This window comes from Rhinolophus ferrumequinum, chromosome 9 (genome assembly GCF_004115265.2).
Source record: "Rhinolophus ferrumequinum isolate MPI-CBG mRhiFer1 chromosome 9, mRhiFer1_v1.p, whole genome shotgun sequence".
In the NCBI taxonomy this organism is placed as follows: Eukaryota; Metazoa; Chordata; class Mammalia; order Chiroptera; family Rhinolophidae; genus Rhinolophus; species Rhinolophus ferrumequinum.
The window spans coordinates 22427486-22451383 of NC_046292.1; the positions used below are offsets into that span (position 1 = coordinate 22427486).

At 49.2% G+C, this 23898-nt stretch overlaps 2 protein-coding genes across 6 annotated transcripts in view; one reads left to right on the top strand and one right to left on the bottom strand.

Annotated features, from left to right (window-relative positions):
• KIAA1522 (KIAA1522 ortholog) overlaps positions 1 to 11509 on the top strand; it is a 27397-nt gene extending 15888 nt beyond the window's left edge. For 2 of the 4 annotated variants that reach the window (XM_033114585.1, XM_033114586.1), the window contains exons 2-7: positions 4351 to 4521; positions 4605 to 4660; positions 4997 to 5120; positions 5699 to 5815; positions 5908 to 8463; positions 8856 to 11509. In XM_033114585.1, the coding sequence (XP_032970476.1) occupies positions 4351 to 4521; positions 4605 to 4660; positions 4997 to 5120; positions 5699 to 5815; positions 5908 to 8463; positions 8856 to 8878 (3047 nt within the window). In that variant the 3' untranslated portion in view covers positions 8879 to 11509. Of the gene's footprint in view, positions 1 to 2245; positions 2438 to 3516; positions 3608 to 4350; positions 4522 to 4604; positions 4661 to 4996; positions 5121 to 5698; positions 5816 to 5907; positions 8464 to 8855 lie in introns of those variants that run through there. The other 2 variants (XM_033114587.1, XM_033114588.1) reach the window with 2 other exon arrangements.
• The window catches only part of YARS1 (tyrosyl-tRNA synthetase 1), a 26333-nt gene continuing 13631 nt past the window's right edge, over positions 11197 to 23898 (bottom strand). Inside the window, exons 6-13 of one of the 2 annotated variants that reach the window (XM_033114590.1) lie at positions 22770 to 22862; positions 19924 to 20059; positions 19337 to 19422; positions 16514 to 16649; positions 15469 to 15566; positions 14348 to 14541; positions 13644 to 13785; positions 11197 to 12076 (exon numbers count right to left, since the gene is read on the bottom strand). In XM_033114590.1, coding sequence (XP_032970481.1) covers positions 11966 to 12076; positions 13644 to 13785; positions 14348 to 14541; positions 15469 to 15566; positions 16514 to 16649; positions 19337 to 19422; positions 19924 to 20059; positions 22770 to 22862 — 996 coding nt within the window. In that variant the 3' untranslated portion in view covers positions 11197 to 11965. The remainder of the gene's footprint in view (positions 12077 to 13643; positions 13786 to 14347; positions 14542 to 15468; positions 15567 to 16513; positions 16650 to 19336; positions 19423 to 19923; positions 20060 to 22769; positions 22863 to 23898) is intronic. The other variant, XM_033114589.1, reaches the window with a different exon arrangement.

Below are 23898 nucleotides of genomic sequence, written 5' to 3' on the forward strand. Positions count from 1 at the left end.
TGAATTAATCTCCCTGCAGGTGTTGGTCTACTCTATTCTTTTTTCCTTTTTTTTTTTTTTTTAATTGGGGAATATCGGGGAACAGTTTGTTTTTCTAGGACCCATCAACTCCCAGTCAAGCCGTTGTTTTCATTCTAGTTGTGGAGGGCACAGCTCACTGGCCCAAGTGGGAATCGAAGCGGCAACGTTTGTGTTATGAGCACTGCCTCTAACCAACTGAACCAACCGGCCGCCCTGGTCTACTCTTTTCTGTTTGAGTGGGACTAATAAGGGATGGATGGGTCTGGCCTAAGAGAGAGGGAAGAGGGGATGATGTGGTCAAGAAACCTCACATTTGTGGGGATAATAGGGTCTCTCCTACAGAGGGAAGATCAGGTTTGTAGCTGACACAGCGGACAGAGCATGGCTTTTGGATTCAAGTTGTCCTGAGTGCAAAAGCTACCCTCTCTGGCCTCCGTTTCCTCATCTATAAAATGGGAATTAAAGTGCCTACACTTCTTAGGATTGTTTAGATTTCAATGATTTGTGGACATATACTCCAGCTCCACGGAAGTTTGTTTTCCAGAGAGTGAGGGCTCAGCCTTCTGCTTTAGTGGTCTCTGAGAGGTGGGGTAGCACACGGAGAAGGGGCCGCAGAGGGCTTGCAGCGTGGGAGACACTGAATTCTTAGATCCCTAGGGACTCAGAGAGAAAGGTGCTATGAGAGAGGGATGTCCTCAGGTAAGTTTGGGGGACAGCACTTTATAGGTCACAGACTTTCTCTCAGCTATACTTGTTGGAGTTGCCGGGGGATCTCTTTTAACACTGTTGCTACCCAGCTTAACCTTCGGTATTACTGACCAACCTCCTGGGGCTCTGAATAAAATCCAGGCTCTGTCAAGGCCTATGGAGTCCTACCTGACCTGTCTCCTGCTCTCCTCTCATTTCCTGCCACTCTCTCTCTTGCTCACCATATCCAGCCACATTGGCCTCTGTTCTGGGAAACCCCCCTCTCCTGCCTCAAGGTCTGTAACTCGCTGATACCCTTGTGTAGAAGACCCTGAGCCCAGCACTTTCTCTGGCTGGCTCCTTTTCGTTCTTCAGGTCTCACTTCCAGTGGCCTTTCCTTGGAGAGGCTTTCCTTGCTTGCCCCCCCAAAATCCCCCCTTCCTGTCACACTCCCCAGACTTCACTGTCTAAAATTATATTGTTAGTTTATCACATTTGTGTATTTATCAAATACTTGTTGAACTCACAGTACGTACCAGGCACTGATTTAGGCTCTAGGGATATACGTACAGGTGAACAAGATAGAGTTCTCTTCCATTAACTGTAGCCCCTAGTACTAGCTTAATATTTGCTGATCGAATGAATCGATAGGCTAATCTTATAAAGAGGAGTTATTGGCTTTGTTTCTTTACGAGGCCATGGCTTGTGTGTGATGGAGGTGGATTTGAACCTGGACCTGACTCTCCTCTAAGTACTGCTGCCCTTACTGCCTTCACCTATGAGCAGTTTCTTGGCTAATTCTGTTCTCCCTGCCTGGTGATCCACGTGGTCACGGAGTCACAGAGTGAAGCCAATGGGAAGAATCTTGGGCTGGAGGAGCCCGAGGTATGCGTTGAAGGCCTGCCTCTGCAGTGTGACCTTGGAGAGTTCACAGCGCTTCTCTGGGCCACTGATGTGACATCATGAAAGTGGGAGGAAAGTCCTTTGGAAAGTGTGGGGCTGAATATACACATGAGGGGTTGTTACCACCGGCCACTGTGATTCCACTCTGGGCATCTCCCTGGCTTCCCAGTACTGTGTCCTGAGTTGGCCCCCACCCCGCCAAGGGCCTCCGCCAATGGCCTTGCCATCCCCACAGGCAATCCTGGCCTTCTGCCTGGCTGCTCCATGCGCTGAGCTTCTTCCCCAGGGAATTACCCTCACCAGCCAGGAGGGCCTGGGGTGGGCACCATGCCAAGTCTAGTCTAGTGGCTCTTCTACCTACCATCTGGCTGCTGGGAGCCCTGCCTTAGCTCTGGCTCCTGACTATTCAGAAAGGGACGTGGGGACAGGGTTAGTGGTCTGCCCTTGAAATTGAGTATCTTTAGCCCTCCTGGTCATACTGCCCACTAAACCAGGCACCCGCAGACTCCAGGCCTCAGTTTCCCTGTCAGTCAGAGAGTGTTCCTGCCCCTGCACTCCATTTGAGGGGCGGGGTCGGCAGAGGGGCGGGACCAGTGGGGAAGGTGGGAGGAGGACTTGGAGAACAGTCCCTCCCCTCCTCTGCCTGGAGCCGGCGCTCTGCTGCTGGGCGGGCGGACCGCATCCCTTAGTGCTGGGTTGTGGTGAAGGCGTCTCGCCAGGTGTTTTGGAGAGGTCGGCATAGGGACGGTCCGAGTGGCGCCCGCCGTCATGGTGGTGTTCCTAGGCCGCCACCTCCCGGCGCTCCTCGGGCTCTTTAAGAAGCAGGGTGAGTGGGTGTGGCTGGGGGGTGGTGGAGAGGAGGGATCCCCGACACTTCCATTTGCCAGACCCTTATGTAGAATGGGGGAATTAAAGCCGTGGAAGGGTAATAGGTGGGGGGTGAGGTCAATAACGAGGCTAGACTCCCCTGTCTGCTCCCGTGCCTTTGTCGAGCCGCTTTGCAGCTGCCTTTGTCTGGGCCCTGGTTGTGTTTGGGAGGTGTCTCTGACCTTGAAGATTGCAGCCGTAGGGCGAGACTGCCTCCCTCCAGGGGTACCCACACTTTACCGGGTACACCCCAATACCTCAGTTCCGAGAGGCACGGCATCCCCTCCCAGCTCTGTGTGTAGAAGGGATGTGGGGAGTGGAAAAGGGGGGGAAGTAGTGCCACTGGAAGTTGGGGAGCATGATCAGCGAAATCCTGTTGAGAGGCCTGGGGATGGAGAAGTTTTGGAAGGAGAGGCCCATACCGACTTCCTTCTCCTAGGAACTGACTGGGTTTTCAGGCCTGGGCTAAGAGGGGGCCAGAGGGATTGTGATCCAGGAATCCCCTGTGGAAACCTGGAATATAGTCCTGGAGTTTAGTCTGACTCTCATTTGCTGGGTGACCTTAGGGAAGATCTCTTTTCTCTGAACCAGTTTCTCGATTTATAAAGTCAGATTTAGAGTGAGAATATTAGGTGAGAAGATCACTGAGAGACCTCCTAGCTCTGACCTTGTGGGATTCCTGCGATTCCCCGGGCCAGAGCGGGCTGTTGAATGGGCTGAGGAAGGAGGAAAGGGCAGGTATCTGAACTAAAGACCCTGGTTCTTGGGTGTGGCCCTTTAAAGGGCTTGTTTTGTTCTGCTTCTCTACAAGGTGCCGTCAAGGTCACATGACCCTCACAGCACTTTTGCTTGTGTTATGGGTTCCATTTAAAGGGGGGCTGGGGCTGCAAAGTGCTGACACAGCCCCCCGTTCCCAGGATTAGATAACCAACTTCCCGATGGGCAGGGCCTGTAACAGGATCCTTTGTAATGGATCTCTGGCTCCTCTGTTGGGGGAGGCGGGCGGCAGGAGCAGGGGATACCTGGGGCTGTTACCCCAAGAGAGGCTGGAGCTTCCTTGTCTGGGGGTGGAGAGGCCCAGGGCCCTCTTTCCCCTTCCCCTGTCTTCCCCTAAGGGGCAGCCTCATGGGTGAGTAGGGGACCCAAGAGGCCATATCCCAGGCTAGTCCCTCTCCACCAGGACTTCCTGGGAATCCGGTTATGACCCCTGCTAGCCCCCACCCCTTCCTAGTGTCCCATGGTTTTTTCTGCCTGGATCTGGGCCAAGATATGTATGAAAAGGGTGGGTTTTTTTTCCTGTAAAGTGGAGCTCGGGTCGGTCAGGAGAGAAATGTTATTTGCTATGGGCTGTGTGTACACTGGGGTCTTGCATGGGGCCTGAATGCTGTATGGATACACAGTTTAGGTACTGTTTGTATAAGTACAGAATGGGACCTGTGGGTATTGTGTGTATACTTGAGGGCTGGGTGTGCTCTGTGGGGGCCCTTGTGTGCAGTGTGGGTGCACACATGTGTTTATACTTGGGTGCTTTGTATACATACTGAAGTCTGTGGGTGTGTATGTAGACTGACGCCTGTGGGTGTTGTGTGCATATATGGTGGGCCTATGTGCCCTGGGTGTCATGCCCGGTATGGGACCCTTCGTGTGGTGTGGATACTCAGATCTATGTACGCTTGGGTATAATTTGTGTATGTATATGGGGCTCTGTGTGTATTGAGTGTATGCACCAGAACTATGGGTTGTGTGTACAGATTGGTGGAAGTGGGCATTGCATGTATGTGCAGGGGCTGTGTGTAGTCTGGGGACTGACTGTGCATATTCAGGGCTTAGATGCCTTCGGGCTTCATTCCTCTTCCTCTTCCATCCCACTAGGCTCTGCCAAGGCTGAGAGTGACAAACGTCTCAGTGTTGGTTCTGGCCAGGGACCAGGGTCTGTAGTGGATGGGCACCAGGACAATGTCTTCTTCCCCAGTGGGCGACCGCCTCACCTGGAGGAGCTGCACACGCAGGCCCAGGAGGGGCTCCGTTCCCTACAGCACCAAGGTAACCTTCCTCTCCCCTCTAGTGCTACTATTAGCTCCCAAGGGGAGAGGCCTGGCCCAACACACCTTTCTGGTATCTTCCAGAAAAACAGAAACTGAACAAGGGTGGCTGGGACCATGGAGACACCCAGAGCCTCCAGGTGAGCCCCGCCCCCAGCTCAGCCTGACTCTATTCTCTCCCTACTTGACCTCCGGCAGGTATGTCTCTGAACCCTTCTGGATCTTAGTTTACTTCCTGTATCGTGAAGGGCTGGACTAGAGGACCCTTAAGGGCTAGTTCAGCTGCTGTCTGCTCAGTGCTAAGTGATGCTGAGGGCAATCTGAGTAGGAAATTCCGAGAAGGAGTCCTGAAGAGGCAATGATAAGCCCCACCCAGGTCGGAGGTGGTCCCGGCTCTGTGGGCAGGGCCTGATCTCCTTCTTCCCCCAACAGTCCTCCTCTGTGGGCAGGGCCTGATCTCCTCCTTCCCCCAACAGTCCTCCCGGACGGGGCCGGATGAAGATAGCATCTCCTTCTGCAGCCAGACCACATCCTACACGGCTGAGAGCTCCACGGCAGAGGATGCTCTCTCTATCCGCTCGGAGATGATCCAACGCAAAGGTGTCTGCTCACCAGCCAGAATTCGTGGACAGGGGAGGGGGTGGGGGGCACCCTCTGGGGGCACCCAGCACCTGCAGCTTCCCCCTTTCCTCCTAATCGAGTATTTCTCAAGGCTCTGTGAATCAGTGAATTCAGGAAACACAGTACCCTTTGTCCTCTTGGAGAGTCACGATGCACATTAACTGCAAAGCAGCACAGTTAAAAGTCGGGAACCATGGGTCTGAGCCTGGCATTGCTCCTTACCAGCTGCATGACCTTAACCTCTCTGAGCTTCTGTTTGATGTTCTGTAAAAATGAAGACGAGTACGTACTTTATCAGAATGAATGCCAAGTGTTTAGCATGCTAACACATAATAAATGTTCACTAAATGGCAATTGTCATTATTGACCTACTAAAGCCTTCCAGAAGTCTTACAGAAAAGAAACGTCTAGCTTTGTTTAACCTAGCTTTGCCCCTGCCTGCTTGACTATGGAAATCTGTTTTCGCAAAGCTCTTAGTAATATTCTGCAAAAGCACTGCTCTGCAGGATGTCCTGAGACCTGCTCTAATTGTTTCTCTCCCCTGGACTGGCCCCCAGGTTCCACCTTCCGACCCCATGACTCATTTCCCAAATCATCCGGAAAGTCAGGGCGGCGTCGGCGGGAACGGCGCAGCACGGTGCTGGGACTGCCGCAGCATGTACAGAAGGAACTTGGTGAGCCCTGGGTTGGGGGGGGTCAGCGGTGGTGGGTGGGGAGGTCTGGTTGACCCCTCTGCTGACTCCCACATCCTCCCTGTCCACTCCAGGCCTGCGGGATGAGCGGGAGGCACCCCGTACTCCTCGGCCTCCTGGTCCACGGGATGCTGTGCGAATCCCCACGGTGGATGGCCGCCCCGCAGCCTTGGCCTCAGGAGCAGGGGTCCGAGTGTCTCTGCAGGCACTGGAGGCAGAGGCAGAGGCTGGGACCAAGGCAGAAGCCATGCTGCAGCGCCACATCGACCGCGTCTACCGGGATGACACCCTCATTGGCCGGTCCACAGGGGCCCAGCCCCCAGTAATGACCCGGCCCATGTCCCTAGCAGTGCCCGGACTAACAGGAGGGGCAGGGCCTCCAGAGCCCCTGAGCCCAGCCATGTCCATCTCGCCCCAGGCCACCTACTTGTCGAAACTTATTCCACATGCTGTGCTGCCACCTACTGTGGACGTGGTGGCCCTGGGCCGCTGTAGCCTGCGCACACTGAGCCGCTGCAGCCTGCTCTCGGCCAGCCCGGCCTCTGTCCGCTCTCTGAGCCGCTTCTCCTCGGCCTCCAGCCCACAGCCCCGCAGCCGCCACCCTTCCTCTTCCAGTGACACCTGGAGCCACTCTCAGTCCTCTGAGACCATCGTGTCTGATGGCTCCACCCTCTCCTCTAAGGGTGGCTCTGAGGGCCAGCCAGAGGGCTCTGTGGCTAGCAATAGTGTGGCACCCGCTCCCCAGGGGGGCAGCGGGAGGGGCTCTCCTAGTGGAGGCAGCACTGCTGAGGCCTCGGACACGGTCAGTATTCGGAGCAGTGGGCAGTCCAGCCGGAGTGTGTCCCTACGCAAGCTGAAGCGGCCCCCACCACCGCCCCGCCGGACCTACTCACTCCGTCAGCGGGGCTCAGCAGCCCCTGATGGGCCCTTGGGCTTGCCTCCCAAGCCGGAGCGCAAGCAGCAGCCACAGCTGCCTCGGCCACCCACCACTGGTGGGTCAGAAGTGTCAGGGGCAGCACCCTGTCCATCCAACTCAGCCGGCAGCTGGGTGCCTGGCTTGTCTCCAGGGGGCTCCCGGCGCCCCCCACGCTCCCCAGAACGGACTCTCTCACCCTCCAGTGGATATTCGAGCCAAAGTGGTACCCCTACCCTCCCTCCCAAGGGTCTAGCAGGCGCCTCTGCTTCCCCAGGCAAAGTCCAACCCCCTAAACCAGAGCGGGTCACTTCCCTCCAATCTCCTGGGGCCTCTGTCTCCTCCTCCCTCACATCTCTATGTTCCTCCTCCTCCTCTGACCCAGCCCCCTCAGACCGTTGTGGTTCACAGATGTCAACTACCCTGAGTGACAGGTTTGTCATACCTCCTCACCCCAAGGTGCTCGCCCCCTTCTCCCCACCTCCCTCCAAGCCCAAGAGTCCTAAGCAAGCTTCCCCTGCTCTGGCTACTCCTGCTCTAGTCCCTGCGCCCGTCTCTACCACTGATGCCAGTCCTGAGCCCCTTCCAACCCCCCAGACATACCTGACCCCACCACAGGAGTCTCCCATTGCCTCCAAAGACCAGTCACCCCCACCATCCCCACCCCCATCTTATCATCCACCCCCACCACCCACTAAGAAGCCAGAGGTGGTTGAAGAGGCCCCAGAGACTGCTGAGGAGACCCCCCAAGATCCCAGCTGGCCCCCACCCCCACCTCCTGCACCTGAGGAGCAAGAGCTGTCCATGGCTGACTTTCCCCCACCAGAGGAAGCCTTTTTCTCTCTGGCTGGCCCTGAGTCTGGAGGCCCTTCAGACCTCCCTGCCCCTGTTAGCTCCCTGGCTGCTTCATCCTCCTCAGCTATTGTCTCTTCCCAGAGTCAGCCCCATGGTACCACAGACCCTCCAACTCCGCCAGCCCTACCTTCTGGTTCTGTCACAGGCCTTCTGGCCAAGCTCCCTCGGAAGGAACCAGTGGGCTGCAGCAAGGGTAATGGGGTTCCCAGGGAGGATGCCAGTGCACCCCTGGTTACACCCTCACTCCTGCAGATGGTTCGGCTGCGTTCTGTGGGTACTCCTACAGTGGCTCCAACCCCAGCATCGGGGCCATCGGCCCCCCAGAAGCCACTACGAAGAGCCCTGTCAGGGCGGGCCAGCCCAGCCTCTGCCCCTTCCTCTGGTCTCCATGCTGCCGTCCGACTCAAGGCCTCCAGTCTGGCTGCCAGCAAGGGCCCTGTGGGTGCCCAGCCCAATGGGCCACCTGAGGCAGAGCCACGGTCTCCCCAGTCCCCTGCTTCGACGGCCAGCTTCATCTTCTCCAAGGGCACTAAGAAGCTGCAGCTGGAGCGGCCCGTGTCCCCTGAGAACCAGGCTGACCTCCAGCGAAATCTGGTGGCTGAACTTCGGAGCATCTCAGAGCAGCGGCCATCCCAGGCCCCAAAGAAGCCACCTAAGGCTCCCCCACCTGTGGCCCGCAAGCCCTCTGTGGGAGTCCCCTCACCCACCTCCCCCAGCTTTCCTCGGGCTGAGCCCCTTACTGCTCCTCCCACCAATGGGCTCCCTCATGCAGAGGACAGGACTAAGGGGGAGCCAGCGGAGAATGGAGGTGTCATGCAGCTCGAGGGCCCAGAGGAGCAGAAGCTCGGTCTACCTGGCTCAGGTACAGTGGGCGGTGGTGGGGTGTGGGTCCCATCGCTGGTGATGTAGTAGGTATCTGAGTCTCACCATTAAGGATTTGCTCTCGGATCTTGAAGCCTTCTGGCCTCAGGCTACCTGGGTAGGGTGAACTTGCACCCTTGAACTACAGTGAAGGAGCATGATAACGGGGCGTTGGCGTTGGCATTCCGATGAGGAATTCCAACTTTGCCATTCTATCTACCTGTCCTAGCCTCAAGCTCCTGTCAAGTGTGGGCAATGATGCCTACATTATATTATAGTGTCAGATAAATGTGGAGTGTTGCTGACATGGGCAGTGAATTGCGGGGAGGTGAGGATGTTCTTTGGGCTCGGTGGCCAGGACCAATCCTTGCTGAGTATGCTGTTTTCCTACAGACCCACAGAAAGAGCTGGTCTGACCACCGGGCACCTCACTGGCATTGCTGACCCATCCCAGGAATACAATCTCAGGGACCTGAGCAGCTCCAAGGATGAGAGGATACGGCAGACACTTAATAGAGAGGATGCCTGCAGCCTTAACCTCCACAGCCTTCAATATTTATGCAAGCCTGGTGTGGACCCGTCCTCCATGTCATCCAGCTCATGCCTTTTCCCCAGTAGAGTCACCTCTGGCGGCTGCCAGTTCAGTCTTGGCCTTACGAGGTAGCTGGTGGGAGTGGGTGGTTGCGCCCCCTGCTGGCCCCGAGGCCAGAGTTAGGAGCAGAACACCTCACTTGAATTTGTTTCCTTTTTTCTTCATGTCCAAATCATGTAAATACTTTAGTCCAGAATCAAAGCACTTTTGAAAAGGGGCTGCATGTCCATCCTCCGGGGCCCATGAAGCCACATTCCAAGGGCCTGTTTACATGGCAGCAGCATCAATCCCCAGTAGCCAGCCCATAGCTGGGACCATCCCTGCCCTCACATCCAATCTGCTCTTAGTTCTTGAAAGTGTGCAAGTCATTGTATTCCCACAGGCTTCTCCAGGCTGGAGGCAGGAGTGAGGCTGTGGAATTCCAAAGCACAAAAGGTGCAGTAGGGGTTAACCTTCTTGTACCTCAACCACCAACCACCCTCCTGCCTTCCAGTTCTGACAGGTGCTCCATGTAGGGGAGAAGTAGGAGACTGCCAGGGCCCAAAAGGGTGGAGGGAGAAAGAACCAGAGGGGAGGTCGCAGGCTCTCTCTGTCCTCAAACAGCAGAACAATATAGGGAGTCATCTCCGGGGTGGGGGGCACTTGGCAACGCCAAGCAGCTTACCTGGTCAGCGTGGGGTGGGCAGGCATAGCACTTCAGAGGCAGCACGGGCTGTGGCAACGCTGTGACCTTCAGCTGAGCAGGAGGTGTATGGAGGGGAGGGTCTGGCAGGGGAAGAGCTTACTTGGGCAGTGGGCCCAAATCCGGCCCTACAGATTCCATTCTCTGACCTTTCTCTTTCCTCGTCTCCGTGCATGTCCTTTCTGCAGCTACCCTTCAGCACAGGTGGTTCCACTGGGGGGAGCTGATGCTGAGTGACAAGGATGTGGAAGCCAAAGGTTCATTCTATTCCAAACTCTTCCCTAGTCAATGAGGGGTCACTCAGTGCTCCTGGGGAGCAGGCTGGGTGGTTGCCCCGGAAACAGCCTGTGCTACTGATCTCTCCTCCAGGACTTTTAACAACCTGTCTGTCTTCAACCTGTGCCACCTATCTAGGTAAGCTGGCTTCCCTTCCCCACTGGCCTGTGGCTCCAGTGACTCAGGCTCGCATCTGGCAAGGAACCTTGCTTTCAGCTGTTTTCCTTCCACCAAGGAGATTGACCCCCTCCCAAACACAGAGGGGCCCACGCTCCTCTGGTCCTGTCTCACTACTGTCTTCTCCCTGAAGCTGTAAACCAACGTTCTCTTGCCCCGTGGGTAATGGAGAGCTGCTGCTGGGTACATGTTGCACCTGCCCAGTGAGTTGGGGAAAGGAGATGCTTAGTAAGCACTGCTCTGCTCAGAGTTCCTGGTCCAAACCCCTGGGGCCAAAGCCTCCGTGAAACCAGGTCCTGGCAGCAGCCTTGGAGTTGCTGGAGGTGGGAGGGAACCCAAATTGTGTCTCTTCCCCTCTCCCCTCTTAATGTTACTCAAGCTCCTTTCCCTCAGAATCTTCTGCGCTTATTTCCCCACTTGGTGGGATAGTACGAAGGAGAATGGAGGATCTACAGGAGGGAACCCTTCTTTGTCCTCTGGGGTAAATGAGCTTGATCTAGTGCAAATGGAGAGACCAAAAGCCTCTGATTTTTAATTTCCATAAAAATGTTAGAGAGAAGTATATATATATATATTTCTTTAAATTTTTGAGTCTTTGATATGTCTGTACAAACTACTCATTTCCTCTGCCCTGAAAAGCCTGAGTGAGACATGGAAAACTTGTTTCATTCAAAGGTGTTAATTAAATGATTAAAACTTGGCTGGGCTGCTGCTGCTTAATGCGGGAGATGGACAGGGCGGTCATCCGGGGTCACATTTACAAGGGAAAATGTTGCTTGCTGAAAGCATTGGACCCCGAAGTGGGCCTCTTCTGCTTTGTCCTGCCAAATGCAAAGTCAGGTAGGTGTCTGTCCAACCTCACCTATGCCTCCCGCCCCCACCCCACCCATTAGTGTCAGAAGTCCAAGATACAAGCAGCCCAGGCTGGTGGGGGCTCAGCAACTGCTACATACTCGTTGTGTTCCTCTCTCCTAAGATGGTCCAGTTCACAGACAGTCCCCATTCAGTCACCCTTTCACAGACATTTTATTTGAATTCATGACAACGAAGGTTAGTGATTCTGATTGAGATGCCTCATGGAGAAGGACCACACCCTCTATGAAGAACGAACCAGGTCCATGCCATCCACCCTACTTCTGATGTTAACAACACGGCTAGGGAATGTCCCAACCGAGCAGGATCAAGGGAAATTCCAAGAGCCCTGGGGCAGGGCCTGTCCCCAGTACCAAGCCTCAGGGTTGGCAGGCATTGGTGAAAGCTGCCAACCACTTGGTAGACCACTAGGCTCTCTGTTTTCCCTTCCTTTTCCTTTTCAAATCCCACAATTTCCTGTTATGAAGAAGCTGTAAATAGCCCAGTTCTGGCACCAGATCCCAGGCAGAGGCACAGCTGTTGGGAGAACTCTAGGAAAACCTGGGAACCAGTATTTTTCCAATTAGGATTGTGGCATAAACTTTTTCTGTGAAATATATTGAAACCAGATTTCTCAAGTCAGCTGCCATGGGAAGTAGGTAGAGCTAGACTCACTGCTGCTGCCCTGCCCTTGTTACTCCCTGGGAGGTCAGCCTCCCCCTGCAGCCAGACTGGGATGATCCTGGATTCGGGGGGGGGGGGGGGGGGGTTGAGCTGCCTCTTACTGAGTCCTGCACCTAATAAAGTCCCAAACTGCCTGCTTCAGTGTCCTGGGAGGTGGGTAAACGGGTGATGGGTGGAGCAAATTGAGGAGACGGCAGATGACTCAGGACGATGGGAGAAGGGAGGAAGATGCTGGGTCAGCTAGCTAATGTTCCCCCCTTTCAGTGATTGACAGGAGATGTACCCCAGCTTGGTCATGAAGTTGGTTTCCTTCCACTGTGCGATGCATTCCTCCGAAATTTTAAAGTCAGCCTGGACAAGAAACAAAACAAGTGGTTATAGTGATGGCAGTGGGACTGCAAGAAAACAGACTCTTACATGACTAGTAGTAAACTGACTCAGCTTCTGTAAGACAGTAGTTTGTCAGAAGCTTCCATGTTCCTGTCTTTTGACTCGGGTAAGCCTGAAGCATCGCTGGAGGCAAAAATGACAAAACTAAAGCTGGCCTACTTGGAGCACATCATGAGAAGGCAGGGTTCCTTGGAACAGACAATAATGCTGGGGAATAGAAGGCAGCAGGAAAAGAGGAAGCGCAAACATGAGATGGACTGACTCCATACAGAAGCCACAGGCGTGAGCCTACAGGAGCTGAGCGAGGCAGTGAGGACAGGACACTGGGCATCACTCGTTCACACGGTGGCTAGGAGCTGGAGCCCACTCAGCGGGCCAAAGTTCATTTTAGGGATTTAGTTTAAGAAAATAATCATGAATAAGTGCAAAGAACTATGTGCCCAGACACCTATCACAGCATTCTAACAGTACAACCTCTACTATCTCAATGTCTAATAAGGTTATATAACTTGGTTAAATTATGGTAATTATGACAAAATATAACAAGATCCCTCCTCAATATTTAAGAAGATGGGGAAGTTTTTCAGGCATAAAGTTGGGAAAAAAAAGACTAAACATGGTATAACTCAAACTAAATATTTCTATGTATAGAAAAAGTCCAGAAAGAAAGAATTACTAATGACATTTTTCAGTATCTCTAGGTGGTAGGACTATGGGTATTTTGTTTTTTTTATTTCCCCCTATACTTTACACATTTCTACATTGAAAATTTATAGCCAGAAAAAAATAAGTTAATTCATAAAACCATCCTGGAAAACAAGGAAAGGAGGGGACAAAGCCATTTGGCACATATAGGAGGATGGAGAGGTAGAAATCACTTGAAATGCCCTCCAGAAACACTGTCTAATTGAGGAAAACAAGTTATTAACTAGAAAAAAATTGCAAATGTAGTGTTAGTTCCACAAAGAGAGTGAATTTTTGCTGCTTTATTCACTGATACAGCCTAAGAACCTAGAACACTGCCATATACACACACACACACACACACACACAATGTATTTGGGACCCAATATTTGTTGAATGAATTCAGGGGTCATGGGGGCAGGCCATATGTGAGTCAATCCCCCAGAAGGAGAGGAGAGAATGAGTGCTCTAAGATCAAGATGGGTGGGAAGGACCCTTGGAGGGTTTTGATTTTGGCTCCATCACTTCTGGTGACCCTGAGTGGCCTTGGCAGATATTCTGCCAGGTAAAATGGGGATGATCTCCTATCACAGACTGAAGATCAAATGAGTAACTCTCTGACGTTCCTTACACAGTGCCTCAAGCAGCCTGTCAGTGCTTAGTACATACGAGGGCCCCTGTGCTCCCTAGGCATCTCATTCAGAAAGGTCTGGAATGAAGAAAGAAGAGAGGGGCTTAGATGTTGAAGGCCCAGCTGGGGAAAGGGCCGGTTTGGATTCAGTAGCAGCAATCCAGGGGATGCAGTCCAGGCAGCCCAGGTAAGAGAGGAACTGCAGCTTTTTACCTGCAACTTCTCAAAGACTTTCTTCTTGGGCTTGAGCTCTTCGTCTGGTTGGCCCGTCTCATAGCCCTTCACAAACACTCGCTCACCAGGAGCAGAGCCTGCAGGAGGATCCAGAGGCTCAACCTTGCGGCTGACCCCTTCCCTGGGAAGATACACAAGACAAGGAAAGAGTGAGGCTATGGATTGCTTCCAGCTGCCATGGAGGCCAAGCATTAGACCCTTTTACATGGGTGCCCTACTGGGATTTAGGTCATCTGCACTGCCAGAGCCTAGGAAGCCCTCACTGCTGTACTTACATGTCTGGACATCATCAGGGTTGGGTTAACCAGGGCTAAACTGAAATCCTATGTCAGGAGAGATCTGAAGCCTGGGCTCTTAGGGAAGGGAAGTACGACACCACAGAAATCAAGGCCTTGACACCCAATCAGAAGTGGGTTTGAATCCTGGCCCCACCTCTTAGTAGTAGTGAGAGGTGGGCATGTACATGTTGCTTTGAACCTTCAATTTCTGTTTTAATAGTTAACTGTAGGTAAAGTGCTTCATTCGCAGTACTTGTTTAATAAATAATTCCTTCATGCACCACCTTTTGGCCAGTGTCCTCAAGGCTCCACTTGGCATGTGGAGGGGCATTGTGTGGGCTAATTCCCCACTCTTCTTGGCCTCCCCCAGTCCTATGCCCCACCCCACCCCAAGTCCTCACTCACATAGAAGCACACAGAAGCATGCCTTGAGACTCGACTCCTCTCATCTTCTGGGGTTTCAGATTGCACAGCACTACCACCAGCCTATCCTGCAGTTCCTCCTTGGGCACAAATTGCACTAGGCCGCTCACCACAGTCCGTGGCTCAGTTTCCCCCACATCAATCTTCTCCACATACAGGCTGTCTGCGTCTGGGTGCTGCCAGCAAGAGATATCAGTCCCGGAGAGTGTCATAAAGGAATAGATCATGGTGCCTGGTGAACCCTCTGGCTCCAGAAAGGGGCAAATACTTCCTACAGCTACCCCCGAGGTACCTTCTAGAGCTAACTCTCTTTCCAGGTCCCAGACAGCAGGCAGGAGAATGGGCCTTGAAGGTGCATTCTACTCTCAACCAAGAGGCAGGATTTGAATGAAATGAGTCTAGTTACCTGTGTAAGAGGTGGAAGGAATCTCTAAGAGAGAATAAATGGTCTGTACTATCTAGGGGACTACTATATGGCCACATGCTGTACCAGCTCAGTCCTAGGTGCGCTGGAGGATGGGAGAAGGAAATCTTCTGGTATCACCATCTGAAAGCATCAGCAGCTATCTCAAAGTACTTTTGGTGGTTGGGTCTATGTAGTTAAAAGTCAGTCAATGCTAAGAGAAAAAAGAGCCCACAATTGTCCCAGGCCACTGGGTGCATAACCTTCTGTCTCTGGGAAAAAGGAAGTCCTTTTCCCTTCACTATTTTCTCTCTCTCTCCGTGTGTGTGTGTGGGGGGGTGGGGGGTAGGTTGTTTGGGAGACAAAGTGGCTGATCCAAGATAAGGCCTGCAGCTAGTCCAGACAAGCTGGTAGAGAACAGGTGAGTCCACCAGACGGGATTTAACGGATAAACAAGTTCCCTCTGACTAACATCTGCCCCCCCCCCCGCCCCCATGCTGAGTTCCTGGCAGGGTTTGGTTGCCTACGGTCCAGAGGCAGCAAAGGGAAAAGCCTGACGCCTGGAATTAGACACCTGGGTTCTGACTTGCAATATGACCTCAAGGATGTTGCTTCCCATTCCAGGCCAGGTTTCCTCCAGATGGAAACAGACAAACATGACTCCTATGTGCCTCTCTGGGATGTGGTGAAAAACGAGTACCTTGTCCACACTAATGACTTTCCCCACACGGATATCCAGCCGGGATGGGATGACGTCCTCTGGTTCTGAATTCTTGGCAGGGCCTTTGACAACTGGCTCTGGGAATGAGAAGAACCCTAATGGGTCAGAACTCTCTTCTTTCCCCATGACAAGTCAACTGCTGATCCCACCAAATGAGGACACTAACAGGATTTCATGCAGAGTCCCCAGAATCTAACCAACCATCAATTATATCTTCCCTTCTATCTATCTATCTATCTATCTATCTATCTATCTATCTATCTATCTATCTAACTATCTATTTATCTAACAAATCCTTCTTTTTTGGAAAGATTTTAACTTTACTGGAAAGATTCATAGAATTAAAATTATTCATGTAGGGCTTCATTATGGAAATAGCAAGGACCTAACTAGAAAACACTATTAAGTTTTAAAGAACATGGGAGTCCTGGCCTCTATTTCACAGAGGTCCAGACTTTTCTTGATCAAGTTAAAAATTACCTTACCATGAATGCTACTTCTGAGTTATACCTTCTTGAAAACAGGGTCGGCAACCTTTGAGAAGTGACATGCTAGATTTTCATCTACCCTTTCCCTCAGTTATTAGGCTTGGGGGGGAGGGGAAAGTAGTGGATCTGCCACCTTTAGGTGTTTCCATTCATGCATTCCATATATATTTGAGTTTTTTCTAGGAGGGGTGGATGGCCAACTAAGAGCCAGTCAGAAGCACATGGAACGGAACTGGGTGAATCGAAAGATGAGCTTCCCTGAGAAGCTGAAAGGATCAAAAGCACATGTCTCATACCAGCATCTCCCAGCAGTGTTGGTAAAACAGGACATAATCACTTCATACTATCCACCAAACTAAAATCAAAGACTCACGTTCCATTCCTGGAGTCAATGGAGCATGACATTCATGCACTTCAGATCCCCTGGCTTCTTAGGCCCTCAGTTTAGGACAGACCTTTTTCTGAGGCCCACTAACAGGCTATCCCAGTGACGTCATGCCCCTTCCCTTGCCCTCCCCCTCCCTCACTGGCCTTACTCTGCTTCGAGGGATCTGGGTAGGCAGCACTGGACAGCTTCTTCAGTGCAGGGGTATTAAACTTTTCCCGGATGGGATCCAACAACTTGTTCAGGGCGACTTCAACAGAATTCTTTAGGTCTCCAGGGTGTACAACCTGCAAAAGTGTACGGAGCCTGATGAGATAAGGCACTTAAACAGGGCATGGGACACCTGAATCTACTAAGAATAATGTGAGTACAGGATGCAGGGTGTTTTCCCAGCAGAGTCAGAACCACCTTGTAAGCTGGAAGGGCAGAGAAGGGGAAATAGGTTCCGAAAGTGTATCTAACTTGTCCGGGATCCAGGTCCTTTGACTCTGAATTTGATACTAACTTGAGGAATTTCAGAGGCTAAATGTTTTTATTAGTCAAACTCTTCTAGTCCCTCCATTTACGCTTAGAATAGTGGCATAAAGCAGGTGTCATTTACTGGCAGAGAAATATTCACATAGGAAACCATAGGGCTAAAACCAGAGGGGGAGCTGAGTGAGCAAGAAGAAAGAATAAGGACTCTGGAGTTAGGCAGACCGGGGTTAGAGTCCCAGCCAGCTAGCTGTGTGACCCTCCCCAACCAGGCACCTAACCCTTCTAAGCTTTGGATTCTTCACTTCAAAAATGAAGGTAACAATACCTTTACCTCAGAATGAGGATTAAATCACATAATGGGTGAAAATGGTGACTAGTATTAGTACATGGGAAGAGTTCAGTAATTCAATTTCAATGAATTGGGATATAATTCATTCTTCTATCTCAAATCTGGCCTGAAAGGATCTTCTAGATATTCTGAGGGGACATCCCCCTGTAATACAACAATGCCTACATTTTTGTTTCTGATGCTATTCCTTCATTTCCTTGGGAATGTTTAATAACAGAAAAGCTTTAGACTTGCATTGTCTAACATGGCAGCCACTAGCCTCATGTGGACATTTAAATGTAAATTAAGATTCAGTTATTCAATTGCACTGGTCACGCTGTAAGGCTCAACAGCCACACGTGGCCAGCGGCAGCTGTGTTTGACACTACAGGATACGTGCACTATCACAGAAAATGCTACCGCTCTGCTTAACGCTGCTCTAGGCTCTTTATTCAAAAGCATTTCTTCTATTCCTTCTCATTATTCCCACAAAGGGCTGTTCACAGGGTTGAGGAGGGGAGTGTGGGTTCTGTGGCCTGCCTCAGACAGCAGATAGAAAGGTCTGCAAGCAACCACTGTCAAATGTCCAAAAATGGGCCTTAAGGACCCTCAGACCTCAGAAGTCACTCTTTTCCTCTATTTGATGCCCACACCCTCATACAACAGTGCTCCTCCGGCCTCTGCCTGAACACCTCAGTGATGGGCAATGCAAGGTCAAGGGAGGCAGCCCTGTCCATTGCCACATAATTGAGGTCATTAGAAAGTTCTTCCTAACGCTGAACCTAAACATGCCTCCCTGTGGCCCCCACCCACAGTCCTGGTTGAGTCCTCTGGTGCCACAAAAAGAAAACCCCTCTCCCATGAGAGTCCTATGTATTTTGAGGATGACTGAACCCATATTTGCTTCTCAGCCAAACATGCCCAGTTCTTTCAACTGGGCTTTTGTGACACGGTTTTGAGTCTGTTCCCAATCATCGCATTCTTTGTCTCCCTACCAACATACCCCAGACTGTCAAATAAACCTCATAAAATTGAAGTCCAGGGCTGAATGCACAACCCCAAATAGACTCAGAACAAGGGAGAACTGAATGGATTATTCTCATGACTTGGGCCAAGGCTTCATTAATATTTCTGACAGCCCTCTCACATTGCCGACTCAACTCAAATAAAGAGCCCATCAAAACTCTCCATTTCATTCCAAATATATGCTATCATTACATCTTCCTTTTATGATCTGGTCCTGCTCTACCACTCCCACAATGCCCCACCTCACCTTTTAGACTCTAGTCAGACCAAGCCACTTGTGAGTACTTATATAGCACACCATTTCATCTCACCATGTCTTTACACAATTTATTCTCTCACAGATTTCCCCATGAACTCCGAATCCTCAAGTGAAACAGGATTTTGATCTCCCTGCTACAAAGCTTTCCCAGCCAGCCAGTTAATCACTTCCTCCTATTTTATTTCTAGACCATGTATATACGAGTATCTTGATTGTGCAGTAAGACAGGAAATGACAATTGTTTACATGTCTGCCTCTCCTATTGGACTGAGCTTCATGAGGACTTAATCCCCTTTATAATGTCAGTCCCTAGCACAGTGCCTAACACAAGGCCACCTAGTAAGTCTTTTGTTAAACTGCTTGTTGAAATGAATAGTGTCCTCTCTTCTATCCTTTTGTAGTTGTGCCTCTTTTTTTTTAACTGTTATTTATTTAAGTGTGTTTTTCCAGGACTCATCAGCTCCAAATCAAGCAGTTGTTTCAATCTAGTTGTGGAGGGCGCAACTCACAGTGGCCCATGTGGGGATCGAGCCCGCAACCTTGTTAAGAGCACCGCGCTTTAACCAACTGAGCTAACTGGCCGCCACAGCTGTGTCTCTTTTTGGAACCTTGATTTTGTGCGTGTCCTTGAAATACTTCATCTTAGGTTGGATTTGGTCCTTTATTCTAGGTTGAGTCCTTTGGAGAGTGATTAGGACACTAATACATTAGCTTTGTGCCATTTGCCCATTTAGTCTGTGAGCCATCTGAATCCTCATCTAAGCCATTAACAAAATATATAGCCTTGGAGAGCCCTGCGACACATAACTGGAAACGTGATGAGGACAGGATGGAGGGGTTTATCAGAATGAGTTCAGTGGGGATGACTCCCCCTCTGCTATTACCTCATCAGCAAAATCCTTTTCCAGGTCCAAGTAAGCTGTGTAGGTTTTGTTTCCACCCCATTTTTCATCTCGAAGGATTACAAACTCTGTAAGAAAAAGGACCCACATCAACAAACTCACTGCTAATGACAGAGTCAGCATGCCTAACCCAAATGTATGGGTATTTGTCATTTCTGCCATATATTTAGACTTTATTATATAGCAATTTATTTTTTTAAAATTGGATGAGTGGCCAGGTTGTATCCCAGCTAGCATCCAAGCTTAAGGGGAAGGACTGTGTCTTATATTTCTTTTCATTTGTCTAGTTCAACATGCCTGCCCCACCCTCATTTCTACCACCCCTGCCCACCCTGACATGCCACTTAGAATCTAACCTGGTAACAACACATGGACAACTAAATGATACCTTAACACCAATCATACACTAACATATGAGAATTCAAAACAGACAACCAAGGGAAGCCTGTCTCTGGAGGAAGACGCTGTGACAAATCACAAGTATGATATAGTGTATGATCACAAGTATGGTCACTACTAGTTTTGCTATTTCAGCCTGGCCTCTGAGAAGAAGACAGGGAGTGTCTTACCAGACTTGAGGGGAAACAGGACATGCTTGATGAAGGATAGAACCCCATTGTTTTCCACATTTCCTGGCTCACAGAAGGCCTTCTTCAGTTTTTTTTTCACATCCTCCTTCCGATCAAGGAGATCAATCTTGGACTCCTAGAAGCCATGGAGGAGAAGGGGACCTCTTGTGGTTGAAAATGAGAATACGCTCAACTAATCTGTGTACAGTCAACCCTTGCACAACATGTTTGAATTGCATGGATCCACTAACATGCAGATTTTTTCAATAAATACATATAGTATTGTAATTGATTTTCTCTTCCATGTGATTTTCTCAATAACATTTCCTTTCCACTAGCTTACTTTATTTTAAGAGTACAGTATATAATACACATAAAACATGAATCATTAATCGACTGTTTATGTTATCTGTAAGGCTTCCAGTCAACAGTAGACTACTAGTAGTTGTGTTTTATTTAATTTTTTATTGGGGAATATTGGGGAACAGTGTGTTTTTCCAGGGCCCATGAGCTCCAAGTCGTCGTCCTTCAATCTAGCTTTGAAGGGCACAGTTCAGCTCCAAGTCTAGTCACTGTTTTCAATTTAGTTGCAGGGGGCACAGCCCACCATCCCATGCGGGAATTGAACTGGCAATCTTGTTAAGAGCTCTCGCTCTAACCAACTGAGCCATCTGGCTGCCCAGAAGTTAAGTTTTTGAGGAATCAAAAGTTATACGTGGATTTTCAACTGCATGCGTGGGGGGGAAAGGAGGGTCGGCACCCCTAACCCCTACATTGTTCAAGGGTCAACTGTATTTTATTTTTTTAAACAAAGATTTAAACATTAAACAACAAAAGCAAAATTAATCAGTGAAGGACCACTCTCAATATTGACACCCAATAAATAAAACTATTTTAATTGTTCTGTGTTCTTCTAAGGCCTTGCTACAGCACATGGAATCATTACAAATTTGTAGTTAGAGAATAAATGTTCTGTGTTTTTTCACTTAAAGCTATGTCCTAAGTATTTCTGAGTGGCTACCTAGTCTTCTCTTATAATTTTTATGCTGTGTTATAGTCCCAATTATTGACAACATAATTTAATAATTTCTAAACTTTCAGATTATGTTCAAAATGTTACAAATAACATATCATGCTACAATGAACATCTTAGAGTTGTTTTGTTTTTCCTTCTCTAGGATTATTTCCTTACACTACCAAAAACTGTTAGATCCAAAACTGTTTTCTGAAAGGGGTACGCTAATTGACGTTGTCATCAGCAATCACCAACACCAGTTATTATGAATTATTTAGAGCCATTTTTCCTTTTTAAGGTAATAGGATTTGTTCCTTATTTTGGAGTAAGTGAGCTCATATTCATTAGAGTTCAGTGGTTACTAAATTCTGGTCCACATATGACTGTATGTGAATCACTTGGAATGCTTTTAAAAAATATAAATTACTGGGCTCCACCCAAACCTCATGAATCAAACTCTCCTGGGGCTGAGCCAGGTGTTTGTATCTTTAAAAAGCTTTCCAAGTAATTATGATGCAGTCATGTTCGGGAACTGCTGCTAGAACTGATTTCCAAGCTTGAGATATGGTGAATGTCACCAAATAGGATGAGTAATATGATACTTTGTCAGAGAAATGACTGACACATGGAACAGTTTAACTTGAGAGAAAAAGGAATATTATTTTAAAAATAATAAGTTTCCAGGAATATATTTACTAATCTCTGATCAAAGATCGAGAACTCAGACTTAAAGAACTAGATGAGTGCCCAAACGTGACTTTAAACAGAATCATCTAGTAGGATTTGTAAGAAAATACAGATTGCCAAGTTGTTTCCCAGAATCACTTATCAGACTCTAAGGACAGGGTCTAATTGACTTTTTTTTTTTTTTTTTTTTAATTCTCTATGTGATTCTGAAGAACAGTCATGTTTGGGAATCCTGAACTTAACCTTTCACGTCTTTGGGTTCCACTAAGTCCTCTACTCTATCCCCTTAGTGATTAAAACAAAAGTGTCCTTTCCTTAAGCAGGACTTTTTAAAGTTTTTTATTGGGGAATGGGAACAGGACTTTACTGGGGAACAGTGTGTACTTCCAGGTCTTTTTCCAAGTTAACTTGTTGGAGGGCGCAGTTCATCTCCAGGTCCAGTTGCCATTGTTAGTTGCAGTGGTCACAGCCCACCCTCCCTTGCGGGAGTCCAACCGGCAACCTTGTGTTTGAGAGGATGCGCTCCAACCAACTGAGCCATCCGGGAGCTCAGCAGCAGCTCAGCTCAAGGTGCCGTGTTCAATCTTAGTTGCAGGGGGCGGAGCCCACCATCCCTTGCGGGACTCAAGGAGTTGAACCGGCAACCTTGTGGTTGAGAGCCTACTGGCCCATGTGGGAATCGAACCAGCAGCCTTCAGTGTTAGGAGCACTGAGTTCCAACCACCTGAGCCACCGGGCTGGCCCTTAAGCAGGACTTTTAAATGTTAGAGGACAGCATATTTATCACATTAGTTATATCAGACATCACCCTAAGAATCAAGATGCTAGTTGGTGAAATGCAACCATGGCCTTCTCATTAATAAGGCTGAATTTTATCATATGAGTTCTATGAATGAAGAAATTACTTTTGCTTATGCTTTTTATCAGTAGCAGTAAAACTCTTAAAATTATGATCGAATCCCAGCAGGACTGCTTCTGGGTCCTTCAATACTCAATAACCCCTGGAATTAACTGGAAGACTTAAGATTACTTATAATTCAAATATTTAAGAATTCTAGTAAGCTAGGTTAGTATTCTTTTGTGTCCTTGATCTCTTCATCTCTTGCTGAAGATTTCTAGACTCAAGTCTGAGCTGGCAACCTACCTCTTCTGAAGAACTCATTTTGCTGCCAGTTAATCCTGGAACCATAGGATTCATCAGATGGATTCGTTTCGAGTAGCCAAGTGCAGGGAGGTACTGAAGAGTTTGAAAGAAACACACAAAGCAGGTATTAGTATAAATTCCTCCTCAGTACCTCTATCTCATCTACGATTGGAAGGAATATATGAAGCTTAACAATTTCACATGGTCCTGCCAATCTTTTTTTCCTATTGAATATAACTTTCAATGGTGATCATGATGTAAACAAAGTTTTTTCCCCAACTGCTTTTCTATTAATATTACATTGTGAGGTTACTGGATTTATTCTCCCACCATGAACAATTATAAAAGCTGGAAATATGTAAAATAACCATTTGTAAACATTGGACAGCAACAGGTGTACAGCTACAAATCTTGAGAGAAGGGAAAGCAAAGGTGACCACACATGCACCCCAGCTTTCTGCTTGAGGGCATTTTTTTCAAATCGGGTGCTGAGAAAAAGAGACCAAGCAGATAGCAGCAGTCTGACTAAGAAGAGGAGACAGACATTGGAGTTCATGGCTGCCAGGAGGCTAGCATTTGGGAAGGGTTCTAGAAAGAAGAGAACCCCCTTCCAAAAATCTAAGTCAAAACTCCCCACTGATTTGTTGACTGACTCATAGCTGTGCATGCATATGGAGAAACTCCAGGAAGAACAGGCTCTGGGAGGCTCAAGACCTAAACAGATTTCAGAGGCTGCACAATGCCGAGGAGACAGGGGTTAAAGTTTAGGTCCAATCAAAGTAGAGAGGGCTCTGTGAACACCTTGAAATTTCAGTATGAGACTCCAGAAAGGCCATATCCCAAGAATAAGAACCACATCATAGGAATAAGGGCAAAACTGAAATACACCAGTTCTAACAAAGCCTAAAACCAAGCCCTGACAGGATCATGGTGATAGATAAGTCAATAATTTAACAGCCTACAGAAAACATAGAACTCTATAAACATAACACAGAACCTTTACAACATATCTATGATGTCTTTGATACATTAAAAAACTACGAGAAATGGGAAGCAGAAAAAAGTGACTGATAGTTAAAAGTCAACAAAAGCAGAGTCAGAAACCATCCAGGTATTAGAATAAGCAGAT